Source organism: Cucumis melo, chromosome 12 (genome assembly GCF_025177605.1).
Source record: "Cucumis melo cultivar AY chromosome 12, USDA_Cmelo_AY_1.0, whole genome shotgun sequence".
NCBI lineage: Eukaryota > Viridiplantae > Streptophyta > Magnoliopsida > Cucurbitales > Cucurbitaceae > Cucumis > Cucumis melo.
Window position 1 is genome coordinate 19,912,176 of NC_066868.1, and position 16,534 is coordinate 19,928,709.

Here is a 16,534-nt window from a genome sequence, read left to right on the forward strand (position 1 = left end):
CTAATCAGGCCTGAACTCGGCAAGAAAGTGCAAAGGAGCTCGTGGGTAGCAACTCCCTATTGTGACTGTGGGTGGTTCTTCTTATAAAATGTTTTCCAAAATAAAAAGAATTTCTAAAATGTGTTTAAATCCTTACTATGTTTCTACTAAAACTATGAACGACATGATTTCTATTATGATTTCCAAGTCTTGAAATGCGTATGATCTATTGATGAATTGGACTTACATATGAACTAGAATGATACAATAAGATGATGTATAGTTAGAGAAATGCATAAGATTTGATATAAACTTGTAATGATGAATTGAGATGATCTTTTGTACCCTATGCGATGAGAATGCCCTATTCATGTTATGTGATCTTGATTAGGATGCCTCATACTTGTTGTGTGATCTAGTATGGGATGTCTTATCCTTGCTGTGTGATATGGGATAAGATGCCCTATTCATGAGTTTTCAGAGAGGAGTTGTTGTCATGAGAGAGGAAAAATGAGGTCTCAAAAGAAGTAGAAATTAGATTCAAATTTGGCCATTGGAGAAAGTTTAACAAAATAAAAGCGGAGCTTAATTTGTAAAATTAGAAAGATGTATAATAATAATAATATAGCGACGTGGTTTTGACACTCGTCGTGATCATTCTTGGAATAATGTTGTTGTGGTCATGAAGATGACTCATTTTTAATTTCCTCTAGGTCTTTGTAGGTAGCCTGGGTGGAGCATCCAGTTTGCAGGGTTTGAGTATATTTGAGCTATTAATACATGTAAGTCTTCATCTTGGAGCAGGCGGCCTATCCTAAGCGTTCGAGATAGATCGAGGCCTTTGGTTCGATACTCTAATAGTGTTGGGCGGTGTTGTTTCGTTTGATTCGGTAGTTGACTTGGAAGAGACTATATCCTCCAACAATTGAGTACTGTATAATTTTGGATGTAGGTAATTCTCTAAAGACTAAGGTGGATGCTTTTCTATGTTGTGATAGGACTTGTGATTGGTCTTTCCTCGCATGTGCATTTGATTGCGGTTAACATTAGCTAGAAGGATAGTGTAACCCGACTGCCTTGTTGAGTCGCTGTGTGTTTTTGAAGTCACCATTGGGAGTTCTTAACGTCTAAGGTATCATGTGGTGCCTTGAACTAGTCTCCTTTTGTTTGGAGATAAAATTCCCAAACATTTGTTTATCACACAGCTTGTTACAAATCGTTTACGTCAAGATATTGTATTTGTAGATGGTGCTCTAACATATCGAGTGACTACATTCTGTGTCCAGGTGGAATTTAATCTATGGATGATGACAAATTTAATATAATATCTAAGTACATATTCTACATTTCTCAAACAATTGATTATCACACGGCTTGTTCCAAATCGTTTACGTCACGATATCGTACTTGTAGGTGGTGCTCTAATATATCGACTGGCGATGTTCTGTGTACAAGTGGAAATTAGTCCATGGATGATGACAAAATTTAAGATAATATCTAACAGACTCTACATTTCTCAAACATCTTAATGCGAACGACCATACATACATACATACATATATATATACAATAAAAGAAACTAAGATGATGATTGGTTTATAAATTCAATTTGAAAATGACGAATGGATAAGCAAAAGTACCCTAGGAAAAAGAAAAGTTTGTTAATGACGTAGATAAATCCCATTGGCCAAAAAACTTATTGTTACTATAATTTCAATGAATATATATATATCAAACTTGGCAAAGAAACTCATCATGAAGTTGTGCCAGTGAAAATTCATTAGCATATTATCCATTTTTATAATAAAAAAAAACAAACAATTGTACAAATATAGACTAGAAAGAACATCAACTTTATACGTATGCATTCCTATATAAACACATCGATTGAAACAAATGATTAGACCAAACATATAGTTGGTAGATTCAAAGATGTTTAATCTTCATTGGTCTGTTCTTCTTCTTATTGCTGCTTTAGCTTGCTCGTCCTTTTGTACAGGAGAGAATGTTACCTATGACTCAAATGCTATAATTATCAATGGCGAACGACGCATTATCTTATCAGGTTCAATCCACTATCCACGCAGCACTGAATATATGTGGCCCGATCTTATTCAAAAGGCCAAAGATGGGGGATTGGATGCAATTGAGACATACATTTTTTGGGATCGCCACGAGCCACAACAACGAAAATATGATTTCTCTGGAAATCTTGATTTTATCAAATTCTTTCGACTTATCCAAAATGCAGGACTTTATGTTGTCATGAGAATTGGTCCTTACGTTTGCGCCGAGTGGAACTACGGAGGCTTTCCACTATGGTTGCACAATATGCCAGGAGTTCAACTACGAACCGACAACCAAGTGTATAAGAATGAAATGCAAACCTTTACGACAAAAATAGTTAATATGTGTAAACAAGCCAACCTCTTTGCCTCACAAGGAGGGCCAATAATCTTAGCTCAAATCGAGAACGAGTATGGAAATGTGATGACGCCTTACGGAAATGCAGGAAAAACGTATATCAATTGGTGCGCTCAAATGGCTGAATCCCTTAATGTTGGTGTTCCGTGGATCATGTGCCAACAGAAAGATGCCCCACAACCGATCATTGATACATGCAATGGATACTATTGCGATAACTTTACTCCTAACAATCCTAATAGCCCAAAAATGTTTACTGAAAATTGGGTAGGATGGTTCAAGAAATGGGGCGATAAAGACCCTCACAGAACCGCAGAAGATGTGGCATTTTCTGTGGCTAGATTTTTTCAATCTGGTGGCGTATTTAACAATTATTACATGTACCACGGAGGCACCAACTTTGGAAGAACATCGGGCGGTCCATTCATCACTACGTCTTATGATTACGACGCACCACTTGATGAATATGGAAGCTTGAATCAACCTAAGTGGGGGCATCTCAAACAACTCCATGCATCAATAAAATTGGGAGAGAAGATTCTCACAAATGGCACCCGCTCAAACCAAGACTATGGTGGCTCCGTCACTTTAACGAAATTCTCTAACCCATCAACAGGAGAGAGGTTTTGCTTCTTAAGTAACACAAATGGTAGCAATGATGCAACCATAGATTTGCAGACAGATGGGAAATACTTTGTGCCAGCTTGGTCGGTAACCATTCTTGATGGCTGCAACAAGGAGGTTTACAATACTGCGAAGGTCAATTCTCAAACATCTAAGTTTGTGAAGGAACAAAATGAAAAGAACAATGCAAAACTCTTATGGACGTGGACTCCGGAGCCCATGAAAGACACACTACAAGGAAAGGGTAAGTTTAAGGCGAATCGTCTTTTAGAACAAAAAGGAACTACTGTTGATGCTAGTGACTACTTGTGGTACATGACTCACATTGAAACCAATGCAACATTTTCTCTTCGAAATGTATCTCTTCAAGTAAGTACGAAAGGTCACGTGCTTCATGCTTTTGTTAATAAGAGGTATATCGGGTCACAGTGGAAGAGCGATGGGCAAAGTTTTGTGTTTGAGAAACCTATTCTACTAAAACCGAGAAAGAACATAATAACCCTTTTGAGTGCCACAGTTGGGTTGAATAATTATGGTGCATTTTATGACACGGTTCCGACGGGAATTGATGGAGGTCCTATTTATTTAATTGGAGGTGGAAATGTCACAGTTGATTTATCATCAAATTTATGGTCTTATAAGGTTGGATTAAATGGAGAAATGAAGAAACTATACGACCCGACATTCTCACAGAAGAAAAAATGGAGGGCATTAAATAAAAAGTCTATTGGAAGGCGAATGACATGGTACAAAACTAACTTTAAGACTCCTTCAGGAACTAACCCAGTAGCATTGGACATGCAAGGAATGGGAAAAGGCCAAGCTTGGGTAAATGGGGTAAGCATAGGTCGATTTTGGCCTTCTTTTATTTCTGGCAATGATAGCTGCAGTGCAAACTGTGACTATAGAGGTGGATATAATCCTAAAAAATGTGCTGATAATTGTGGGAATCCTTCTCAAAGATGGTATCACGTTCCAAGATCGTTTCTTTCAAATGACACGAACACATTGATTTTATTTGAAGAAATCGGAGGAAATCCTCAACAAGTGTCAATTCAAACTATTGCTCTAGGAACTATTTGTGGAAATGCTTACGAAGGAAGCACCTTGGAGTTGTCATGTCAAGAGGGACGTATCATCTCTGAAATTCAATTTGCTAGCTACGGGAATCCAGATGGAAAATGCGGTTCCTTTAAGAAAGGCTCATGGGATGTGACAAATAGCACAGTTTTGGTGGAAAAGACTTGCGTTGGTGTGGAAAATTGTACAATTGATGTATCCGCAAGGTTTTTTGGAGTAGAAAATGCTACTAACTTATCCGCAAGACTAGCAGTCCAAGCACTTTGCTCAAATAATTGAGTCATGTAAATAAATATGTCAGAATCTCAAGCTAAAAAAAACCATTATTTCTTTAATTAATGAAGTGTATATATAAAGATATTTGTCATCACTTTAACTGTTAGCTATAGTATCAGTTGTGGATTTGCCTGTTTGATTTTTTGTTTTTTTTCATTAATTTATTTACTCATGAAGTTGCATAATTTCTATTGATCGTTAAAATCTTTTTGATAAGGTAATGAACTATTTTCAAATATAGCACAATGAACCAAAATACTTACAAATATAGTAAAATGTTGTTGCCTACTAGTCATAAATAGCGATAGAGATGTCCATCTGTGTATGTCACTGTCTACTGCTAATAGACATTAACTTTTTGTCATATTTGTAGGTATTTTCAGTAGTTTTAGAATAGACAAAAATTACCCAAAGATAATTATTTTCGGTAGTTTTTCCTTTGATGTTAGATAAGAAAAAGGGCGCAAATGTACAATGTCGCACGTGCTCGTAAAAAATGTATCTTTAGTGTTGGTTTTCGACCGATATATGCCTACCTTTTCTTTATCTGACATCAAAGGTCTAATTTTTCGTAGTGGGAGTATTATTGTGAGAGTCTAATCGCGAACTACCTTTACGCGATGAGGCTCTATGTGGCAGAAGCCTATGCGATAAGAAGTACTGTGCGATAAGAAAAGAGACTACGCAATAAGCCCTTGTTGCGATACAAGCCTACTTCACCGAGAAGTAATGATGTCATTGCTCACGTAAGGAAGTCGACGATTAATTTGACCTTGCCGCCCAAACCGAATCCGAGATAAGGATATGGAAGAGACTTGTGGCGATCTAACATTGGACCAATTCTCACCGCCTGCAGAAGTAATCATTCCAGCATGGGAGACTTCACCGGAAAAGTCTATAAATAGATGAATTATATTCCTTATGAAGCTGCTTTTACCCTGACCATGCTTCAGAGAAATTAGGGAAAACTTCCAAGGACTCTCAGAGATTCTAATCAGGCCTGAACTCGGCAAGAAAGTGCAAAGGAGCTCGTGGGTAGCAACTCCCTATTGTGACTGTGGGTGGTTCTTCTTATAAAATGTTTTCCAAAATAAAAAGAATTTCTAAAATGTGTTTAAATCCTTACTATGTTTCTACTAAAACTATGAACGACATGATTTCTATTATGATTTCCAAGTCTTGAAATGCGTATGATCTATTGATGAATTGGACTTACATATGAACTAGAATGATACAATAAGATGATGTATAGTTAGAGAAATGCATAAGATTTGATATAAACTTGTAATGATGAATTGAGATGATCTTTTGTACCCTATGCGATGAGAATGCCCTATTCATGTTATGTGATCTTGATTAGGATGCCTCATACTTGTTGTGTGATCTAGTATGGGATGTCTTATCCTTGCTGTGTGATATGGGATAAGATGCCCTATTCATGAGTTTTCAGAGAGGAGTTGTTGTCATGAGAGAGGAAAAATGAGGTCTCAAAAGAAGTAGAAATTAGATTCAAATTTGGCCATTGGAGAAAGTTTAACAAAATAAAAGCGGAGCTTAATTTGTAAAATTAGAAAGATGTATAATAATAATAATATAGCGACGTGGTTTTGACACTCGTCGTGATCATTCTTGGAATAATGTTGTTGTGGTCATGAAGATGACTCATTTTTAATTTCCTCTAGGTCTTTGTAGGTAGCCTGGGTGGAGCATCCAGTTTGCAGGGTTTGAGTATATTTGAGCTATTAATACATGTAAGTCTTCATCTTGGAGCAGGCGGCCTATCCTAAGCGTTCGAGATAGATCGAGGCCTTTGGTTCGATACTCTAATAGTGTTGGGCGGTGTTGTTTCGTTTGATTCGGTAGTTGACTTGGAAGAGACTATATCCTCCAACAATTGAGTACTGTATAATTTTGGATGTAGGTAATTCTCTAAAGACTAAGGTGGATGCTTTTCTATGTTGTGATAGGACTTGTGATTGGTCTTTCCTCGCATGTGCATTTGATTGCGGTTAACATTAGCTAGAAGGATAGTGTAACCCGACTGCCTTGTTGAGTCGCTGTGTGTTTTTGAAGTCACCATTGGGAGTTCTTAACGTCTAAGGTATCATGTGGTGCCTTGAACTACTCTCCTTTTGTTTGGAGATAAAATTCCCAAACATTTGTTTATCACACAGCTTGTTACAAATCGTTTACGTCAAGATATTGTATTTGTAGATGGTGCTCTAACATATCGAGTGACTACATTCTGTGTCCAGGTGGAATTTAATCTATGGATGATGACAAATTTAATATAATATCTAAGTACATATTCTACATTTCTCAAACAATTGATTATCACACGGCTTGTTCCAAATCGTTTACGTCACGATATCGTACTTGTAGGTGGTGCTCTAATATATCGACTGGCGATGTTCTGTGTACAAGTGGAAATTAGTCCATGGATGATGACAAAATTTAAGATAATATCTAACAGACTATACATTTCTCAAACATCTTAATGCGAACGACCATACATACATACATACATATATATATACAATAAAAGAAACTAAGATGATGATTGGTTTATAAATTCAATTTGAAAATGACGAATGGATAAGCAAAAGTACCCTAGGAAAAAGAAAAGTTTGTTAATGACGTAGATAAATCCCATTGGCCAAAAAACTTATTGTTACTATAATTTCAATGAATATATATATATATCAAACTTGGCAAAGAAACTCATCATGAAGTTGTGCCAGTGAAAATTCATTAGCATATTATCCATTTTTATAATAAAAAAAAACAAACAATTGTACAAATATAGACTAGAAAGAACATCAACTTTATACGTATGCATTCCTATATAAACACATCGATTGAAACAAATGATTAAACCAAACATATAGTTGGTAGATTCAAAGATGTTTAATCTTCATTGGTCTGTTCTTCTTCTTATTGCTGCTTTAGCTTGCTCGTCCTTTTGTACAGGAGAGAATGTTACCTATGACTCAAATGCTATAATTATCAATGGCGAACGACGCATTATCTTATCAGGTTCAATCCACTATCCACGCAGCACTGAAAATATGTGGCCCGATCTTATTCAAAAGGCCAAAGATGGGGGATTGGATGCAATTGAGACATACATTTTTTGGGATCGCCACGAGCCACAACAACGAAAATATGATTTCTCTGGAAATCTTGATTTTATCAAATTCTTTCGACTTATCCAAAATGCAGGACTTTATGTTGTCATGAGAATTGGTCCTTACGTTTGCGCCGAGTGGAACTACGGAGGCTTTCCACTATGGTTGCACAATATGCCAGGAGTTCAACTACGAACCGACAACCAAGTGTATAAGAATGAAATGCAAACCTTTACGACAAAAATAGTTAATATGTGTAAACAAGCCAACCTCTTTGCCTCACAAGGAGGGCCAATAATCTTAGCTCAAATCGAGAACGAGTATGGAAATGTGATGACGCCTTACGGAAATGCAGGAAAAACGTATATCAATTGGTGCGCTCAAATGGCTGAATCCCTTAATGTTGGTGTTCCGTGGATCATGTGCCAACAGAAAGATGCCCCACAACCGATCATTGATACATGCAATGGATACTATTGCGATAACTTTACTCCTAACAATCCTAATAGCCCAAAAATGTTTACTGAAAATTGGGTAGGATGGTTCAAGAAATGGGGCGATAAAGACCCTCACAGAACCGCAGAAGATGTGGCATTTTCTGTGGCTAGATTTTTTCAATCTGGTGGCGTATTTAACAATTATTACATGTACCACGGAGGCACTAACTTTGGAAGAACATCGGGCGGTCCATTCATCACTACGTCTTATGATTACGACGCACCACTTGATGAATATGGAAGCTTGAATCAACCTAAGTGGGGGCATCTCAAACAACTCCATGCATCAATAAAATTGGGAGAGAAGATTCTCACAAATGGCACCCGCTCAAACCAAGACTATGGTGGCTCCGTCACTTTAACGAAATTCTCTAACCCATCAACAGGTGAGAGGTTTTGCTTCTTAAGTAACACAAATGGTAGCAATGATGCAACCATAGATTTGCAGACAGATGGGAAATACTTTGTGCCAGCTTGGTCGGTAACCATTCTTGATGGCTGCAACAAGGAGGTTTACAATACTGCGAAGGTCAATTCTCAAACATCTAAGTTTGTGAAGGAACAAAATGAAAAGAACAATGCAAAACTCTTATGGACGTGGACTCCGGAGCCCATGAAAGACACACTACAAGGAAAGGGTAAGTTTAAGGCGAATCGTCTTTTAGAACAAAAAGGAACTACTGTTGATGCTAGTGACTACTTGTGGTACATGACTCACATTGAAACCAATGCAACATTTTCTCTTCGAAATGTATCTCTTCAAGTAAGTACGAAAGGTCACGTGCTTCATGCTTTTGTTAATAAGAGGTATATCGGGTCACAGTGGAAGAGCGATGGGCAAAGTTTTGTGTTTGAGAAACCTATTCTACTAAAACCGAGAAAGAACATAATAACCCTTTTGAGTGCCACAGTTGGGTTGAATAATTATGGTGCATTTTATGACACGGTTCCGACGGGAATTGATGGAGGTCCTATTTATTTAATTGGAGGTGGAAATGTCACAGTTGATTTATCATCAAATTTATGGTCTTATAAGGTTGGATTAAATGGAGAAATGAAGAAACTATACGACCCGACATTCTCACAGAAGAAAAAATGGAGGGCATTAAATAAAAAGTCTATTGGAAGGCGAATGACATGGTACAAAACTAACTTTAAGACTCCTTCAGGAACTAACCCAGTAGCATTGGACATGCAAGGAATGGGAAAAGGCCAAGCTTGGGTAAATGGGGTAAGCATAGGTCGATTTTGGCCTTCTTTTATTTCTGGCAATGATAGCTGCAGTGCAAACTGTGACTATAGAGGTGGATATAATCCTAAAAAATGTGCTGATAATTGTGGGAATCCTTCTCAAAGATGGTATCACGTTCCAAGATCGTTTCTTTCAAATGACACGAACACATTGATTTTATTTGAAGAAATCGGAGGAAATCCTCAACAAGTGTCAATTCAAACTATTGCTCTAGGAACTATTTGTGGAAATGCTTACGAAGGAAGCACCTTGGAGTTGTCATGTCAAGAGGGACGTATCATCTCTGAAATTCAATTTGCTAGCTACGGGAATCCAGATGGAAAATGCGGTTCCTTTAAGAAAGGCTCATGGGATGTGACAAATAGCACAGTTTTGGTGGAAAAGACTTGCGTTGGTGTGGAAAATTGTACAATTGATGTATCCGCAAGGTTTTTTGGAGTAGAAAATGCTACTAACTTATCCGCAAGACTAGCAGTCCAAGCACTTTGCTCAAATAATTGAGTCATGTAAATAAATATGTCAGAATCTCAAGCTAAAAAAAACCATTATTTCTTTAATTAATGAAGTGTATATATAAAGATATTTGTCATCACTTTAACTGTTAGCTATAGTATCAGTTGTGGATTTGCCTGTTTGATTTTTTGTTTTTTTTCATTAATTTATTTACTCATGAAGTTGCATAATTTCTATTGATCGTTAAAATCTTTTTGATAAGGTAATGAACTATTTTCAAATATAGCACAATGAACCAAAATACTTACAAATATAGTAAAATGTTGTTGCCTACTAGTCATAAATAGCGATAGAGATGTCCATCTGTGTATGTCACTGTCTACTGCTAATAGACATTAACTTTTTGTCATATTTGTAGGTATTTTCAGTAGTTTTAGAATAGACAACAATTACCCAAAGATAATTATTTTCGGTAGTTTTTCCTTTGATGTTAGATAAGAAAAAGGGCGCAAATGTACAATGTCGCACGTGCTCGTAAAAAATGTATCTTTAGTGTTGGTTTTCGACCGATATATGCCTACCTTTTCTTTATCTGACATCAAAGGTCTAATTTTTCGTAGTGGGAGTATTATTGTGAGAGTCTAATCGCGAACTACCTTTACGCGATGAGGCTCTATGTGGCAGAAGCCTATGCGATAAGAAGTACTGTGCGATAAGAAAAGAGACTACGCAATAAGCCCTTGTTGCGATACAAGCCTACTTCACCGAGAAGTAATGATGTCATTGCCCACGTAAGGAAGTCGACGATTAATTTGACCTTGCCGCCCAAACCGAATCCGAGATAAGGATATGGAAGAGACTTGTGGCGATCTAACATTGGACCAATTCTCACCGCCTGCAGAAGTAATCATTCCAGCATGGGAGACTTCACCGGAAAAGTCTATAAATAGATGAATTATATTCCTTATGAAGCTGCTTTTACCCTGACCATGCTTCAGAGAAATTAGGTTAAACTTCCAAGGACTCTCAGAGATTCTAATCAGGCCTGAACTCGGCAAGAAAGTGCAAAGGAGCTCGTGGGTAGCAACTCCCTATTGTGACTGTGGGTGGTTCTTCTTATAAAATGTTTTCCAAAATAAAAAGAATTTCTAAAATGTGTTTAAATCCTTACTATGTTTCTACTAAAACTATGAACGACATGATTTCTATTATGATTTCCAAGTCTTGAAATGCGTATGATCTATTGATGAATTGGACTTACATATGAACTAGAATGATACAATAAGATGATGTATAGTTAGAGAAATGCATAAGATTTGATATAAACTTGTAATGATGAATTGAGATGATCTTTTGTACCCTATGCGATGAGAATGCCCTATTCATGTTATGTGATCTTGATTAGGATGCCTCATACTTGTTGTGTGATCTAGTATGGGATGTCTTATCCTTGCTGTGTGATATGGGATAAGATGCCCTATTCATGAGTTTTCAGAGAGGAGTTGTTGTCATGAGAGAGGAAAAATGAGGTCTCAAAAGAAGTAGAAATTAGATTCAAATTTGGCCATTGGAGAAAGTTTAACAAAATAAAAGCGGAGCTTAATTTGTAAAATTAGAAAGATGTATAATAATAATAATATAGCGACGTGGTTTTGACACTCGTCGTGATCATTCTTGGAATAATGTTGTTGTGGTCATGAAGATGACTCATTTTAATTTCCTCTAGGTCTTTGTAGGTAGCCTGGGTGGAGCATCCAGTTTGCAGGGTTTGAGTATATTTGAGCTATTAATACATGTAAGTCTTCATCTTGGAGCAGGCGGCCTATCCTAAGCGTTCGAGATAGATCGAGGCCTTTGGTTCGATACTCTAATAGTGTTGGGCGGTGTTGTTTCGTTTGATTCGGTAGTTGACTTGGAAGAGACTATATCCTCCAACAATTGAGTACTGTATAATTTTGGATGTAGGTAATTCTCTAAAGACTAAGGTGGATGCTTTTCTATGTTGTGATAGGACTTGTGATTGGTCTTTCCTCGCATGTGCATTTGATTGCGGTTAACATTAGCTAGAAGGATAGTGTAACCCGACTGCCTTGTTGAGTCGCTGTGTGTTTTTGAAGTCACCATTGGGAGTTCTTAACGTCTAAGGTATCATGTGGTGCCTTGAACTACTCTCCTTTTGTTTGGAGATAAAATTCCCAAACATTTGTTTATCACACAGCTTGTTACAAATCGTTTACGTCAAGATATTGTATTTGTAGATGGTGCTCTAACATATCGAGTGACTACATTCTGTGTCCAGGTGGAATTTAATCTATGGATGATGACAAATTTAATATAATATCTAAGTACATATTCTACATTTCTCAAACAATTGATTATCACACGGCTTGTTCCAAATCGTTTACGTCACGATATCGTACTTGTAGGTGGTGCTCTAATATATCGACTGGCGATGTTCTGTGTACAAGTGGAAATTAGTCCATGGATGATGACAAAATTTAAGATAATATCTAACAGACTCTACATTTCTCAAACATCTTAATGCGAACGACCATACATACATACATACATATATATATACAATAAAAGAAACTAAGATGATGATTGGTTTATAAATTCAATTTGAAAATGACGAATGGATAAGCAAAAGTACCCTAGGAAAAAGAAAAGTTTGTTAATGACGTAGATAAATCCCATTGGCCAAAAAACTTATTGTTACTATAATTTCAATGAATATATATATATCAAACTTGGCAAAGAAACTCATCATGAAGTTGTGCCAGTGAAAATTCATTAGCATATTATCCATTTTTATAATAAAAAAAAACAAACAATTGTACAAATATAGACTAGAAAGAACATCAACTTTATACGTATGCATTCCTATATAAACACATCGATTGAAACAAATGATTAAACCAAACATATAGTTGGTAGATTCAAAGATGTTTAATCTTCATTGGTCTGTTCTTCTTCTTATTGCTGCTTTAGCTTGCTCGTCCTTTTGTACAGGAGAGAATGTTACCTATGACTCAAATGCTATAATTATCAATGGCGAACGACGCATTATCTTATCAGGTTCAATCCACTATCCACGCAGCACTGAAAATATGTGGCCCGATCTTATTCAAAAGGCCAAAGATGGGGGATTGGATGCAATTGAGACATACATTTTTTGGGATCGCCACGAGCCACAACAACGAAAATATGATTTCTCTGGAAATCTTGATTTTATCAAATTCTTTCGACTTATCCAAAATGCAGGACTTTATGTTGTCATGAGAATTGGTCCTTACGTTTGCGCCGAGTGGAACTACGGAGGCTTTCCACTATGGTTGCACAATATGCCAGGAGTTCAACTACGAACCGACAACCAAGTGTATAAGAATGAAATGCAAACCTTTACGACAAAAATAGTTAATATGTGTAAACAAGCCAACCTCTTTGCCTCACAAGGAGGGCCAATAATCTTAGCTCAAATCGAGAACGAGTATGGAAATGTGATGACGCCTTACGGAAATGCAGGAAAAACGTATATCAATTGGTGCGCTCAAATGGCTGAATCCCTTAATGTTGGTGTTCCGTGGATCATGTGCCAACAGAAAGATGCCCCACAACCGATCATTGATACATGCAATGGATACTATTGCGATAACTTTACTCCTAACAATCCTAATAGCCCAAAAATGTTTACTGAAAATTGGGTAGGATGGTTCAAGAAATGGGGCGATAAAGACCCTCACAGAACCGCAGAAGATGTGGCATTTTCTGTGGCTAGATTTTTTCAATCTGGTGGCGTATTTAACAATTATTACATGTACCACGGAGGCACCAACTTTGGAAGAACATCGGGCGGTCCATTCATCACTACGTCTTATGATTACGACGCACCACTTGATGAATATGGAAGCTTGAATCAACCTAAGTGGGGGCATCTCAAACAACTCCATGCATCAATAAAATTGGGAGAGAAGATTCTCACAAATGGCACCCGCTCAAACCAAGACTATGGTGGCTCCGTCACTTTAACGAAATTCTCTAACCCATCAACAGGAGAGAGGTTTTGCTTCTTAAGTAACACAAATGGTAGCAATGATGCAACCATAGATTTGCAGACAGATGGGAAATACTTTGTGCCAGCTTGGTCGGTAACCATTCTTGATGGCTGCAACAAGGAGGTTTACAATACTGCGAAGGTCAATTCTCAAACATCTAAGTTTGTGAAGGAACAAAATGAAAAGAACAATGCAAAACTCTTATGGACGTGGACTCCGGAGCCCATGAAAGACACACTACAAGGAAAGGGTAAGTTTAAGGCGAATCGTCTTTTAGAACAAAAAGGAACTACTGTTGATGCTAGTGACTACTTGTGGTACATGACTCACATTGAAACCAATGCAACATTTTCTCTTCGAAATGTATCTCTTCAAGTAAGTACGAAAGGTCACGTGCTTCATGCTTTTGTTAATAAGAGGTATATCGGGTCACAGTGGAAGAGCGATGGGCAAAGTTTTGTGTTTGAGAAACCTATTCTACTAAAACCGAGAAAGAACATAATAACCCTTTTGAGTGCCACAGTTGGGTTGAATAATTATGGTGCATTTTATGACACGGTTCCGACGGGAATTGATGGAGGTCCTATTTATTTAATTGGAGGTGGAAATGTCACAGTTGATTTATCATCAAATTTATGGTCTTATAAGGTTGGATTAAATGGAGAAATGAAGAAACTATACGACCCGACATTCTCACAGAAGAAAAAATGGAGGGCATTAAATAAAAAGTCTATTGGAAGGCGAATGACATGGTACAAAACTAACTTTAAGACTCCTTCAGGAACTAACCCAGTAGCATTGGACATGCAAGGAATGGGAAAAGGCCAAGCTTGGGTAAATGGGGTAAGCATAGGTCGATTTTGGCCTTCTTTTATTTCTGGCAATGATAGCTGCAGTGCAAACTGTGACTATAGAGGTGGATATAATCCTAAAAAATGTGCTGATAATTGTGGGAATCCTTCTCAAAGATGGTATCACGTTCCAAGATCGTTTCTTTCAAATGACACGAACACATTGATTTTATTTGAAGAAATCGGAGGAAATCCTCAACAAGTGTCAATTCAAACTATTGCTCTAGGAACTATTTGTGGAAATGCTTACGAAGGAAGCACCTTGGAGTTGTCATGTCAAGAGGGACGTATCATCTCTGAAATTCAATTTGCTAGCTACGGGAATCCAGATGGAAAATGCGGTTCCTTTAAGAAAGGCTCATGGGATGTGACAAATAGCACAGTTTTGGTGGAAAAGACTTGCGTTGGTGTGGAAAATTGTACAATTGATGTATCCGCAAGGTTTTTTGGAGTAGAAAATGCTACTAACTTATCCGCAAGACTAGCAGTCCAAGCACTTTGCTCAAATAATTGAGTCATGTAAATAAATATGTCAGAATCTCAAGCTAAAAAAAACCATTATTTCTTTAATTAATGAAGTGTATATATAAAGATATTTGTCATCACTTTAACTGTTAGCTATAGTATCAGTTGTGGATTTGCCTGTTTGATTTTTTGTTTTTTTTCATTAATTTATTTACTCATGAAGTTGCATAATTTCTATTGATCGTTAAAGTCTTTTTGATAAGGTAATGAACTATTTTCAAATATAGCACAATGAACCAAAATACTTACAAATATAGTAAAATGTTGTTGCCTACTAGTCATAAATAGCGATAGAGATGTCCATCTGTGTATGTCACTGTCTACTGCTAATAGACATTAACTTTTTGTCATATTTGTAGGTATTTTCAGTAGTTTTAGAATAGACAACAATTACCCAAAGATAATTATTTTCGGTAGTTTTTCCTTTGATGTTAGATAAGAAAAAGGGCGCAAATGTACAATGTCGCACGTGCTCGTAAAAAATGTATCTTTAGTGTTGGTTTTCGACCGATATATGCCTACCTTTTCTTTATCTGACATCAAAGGTCTAATTTTTCGTAGTGGGAGTATTATTGTGAGAGTCTAATTGCGAACTACCTTTACGCGATGAGGCTCTATGTGGCAGAAGCCTATGCGATAAGAAGTACTGTGCGATAAGAAAAGAGACTACGCAATAAGCCCTTGTTGCGATACAAGCCTACTTCACCGAGAAGTAATGATGTCATTGCTCACGTAAGGAAGTCGACGATTAATTTGACCTTGCCGCCCAAACCGAATCCGAGATAAGGATATGGAAGAGACTTGTGGCGATCTAACATTGGACCAATTCTCACCGCCTGCAGAAGTAATCATTCCAGCATGGGAGACTTCACCGGAAAAGTCTATAAATAGATGAATTATATTCCTTATGAAGCTGCTTTTACCCTGACCATGCTTCAGAGAAATTAGGGAAAACTTCCAAGGACTCTCAGAGATTCTAATCAGGCCTGAACTCGGCAAGAAAGTGCAAAGGAGCTCGTGGGTAGCAACTCCCTATTGTGACTGTGGGTGGTTCTTCTTATAAAATGTTTTCCAAAATAAAAAGAATTTCTAAAATGTGTTTAAATCCTTACTATGTTTCTACTAAAACTATGAACGACATGATTTCTATTATGATTTCCAAGTCTTGAAATGCGTATGATCTATTGATGAATTGGACTTACATATGAACTAGAATGATACAATAAGATGATGTATAGTTAGAGAAATGCATAAGATTTGATATAAACTTGTAATGATGAATTGAGATGATCTTTTGTACCCTATGCGATGAGAATGCCCTATTCATGTTATGTGATCTTGATTAGGATGCCTCATACTTGTTGTGTGATCTAGTATGGGATGTCTTATC

At 37.1% G+C, this 16,534-nt stretch overlaps 3 protein-coding genes across 3 annotated transcripts; all 3 read left to right on the forward strand.

The window, feature by feature from the left end:
- The first annotated feature begins 1,911 nt into the window (after positions 1-1,911).
- On the forward strand, positions 1,912-4,386 carry LOC127144165 (beta-galactosidase 15-like). The gene has a single exon (XM_051079734.1). It carries the CDS (start codon positions 1,912-1,914, stop codon positions 4,384-4,386), a length of 2,475 nt encoding a protein of 824 aa, XP_050935691.1.
- Positions 4,387-7,286: 2,900 nt separating this feature from the next.
- On the forward strand, positions 7,287-9,761 carry LOC127144166 (beta-galactosidase 15-like). Its single transcript, XM_051079735.1, has one exon. The coding sequence runs from the start codon at positions 7,287-7,289 to the stop codon at positions 9,759-9,761; it is 2,475 nt and encodes an 824-aa protein (XP_050935692.1).
- Positions 9,762-12,658: 2,897 nt separating this feature from the next.
- On the forward strand, positions 12,659-15,133 carry LOC127144167 (beta-galactosidase 15-like). Its single transcript, XM_051079736.1, has one exon. It carries the CDS (start codon positions 12,659-12,661, stop codon positions 15,131-15,133), a length of 2,475 nt encoding a protein of 824 aa, XP_050935693.1.
- Positions 15,134-16,534: the final 1,401 nt, after the last annotated feature.

Excerpts from the sequence above, each read along its gene's own strand:
- LOC127144166 (XM_051079735.1), top strand. The coding sequence starts at position 7,287 with ATGTTTAATCTTCATTGGTCTGTTCTTCTTCTTATTGCTGCTTTAGCT.
- LOC127144165 (XM_051079734.1), top strand. The coding sequence starts at position 1,912 with ATGTTTAATCTTCATTGGTCTGTTCTTCTTCTTATTGCTGCTTTAGCT.
- LOC127144167 (XM_051079736.1), top strand. The coding sequence starts at position 12,659 with ATGTTTAATCTTCATTGGTCTGTTCTTCTTCTTATTGCTGCTTTAGCT.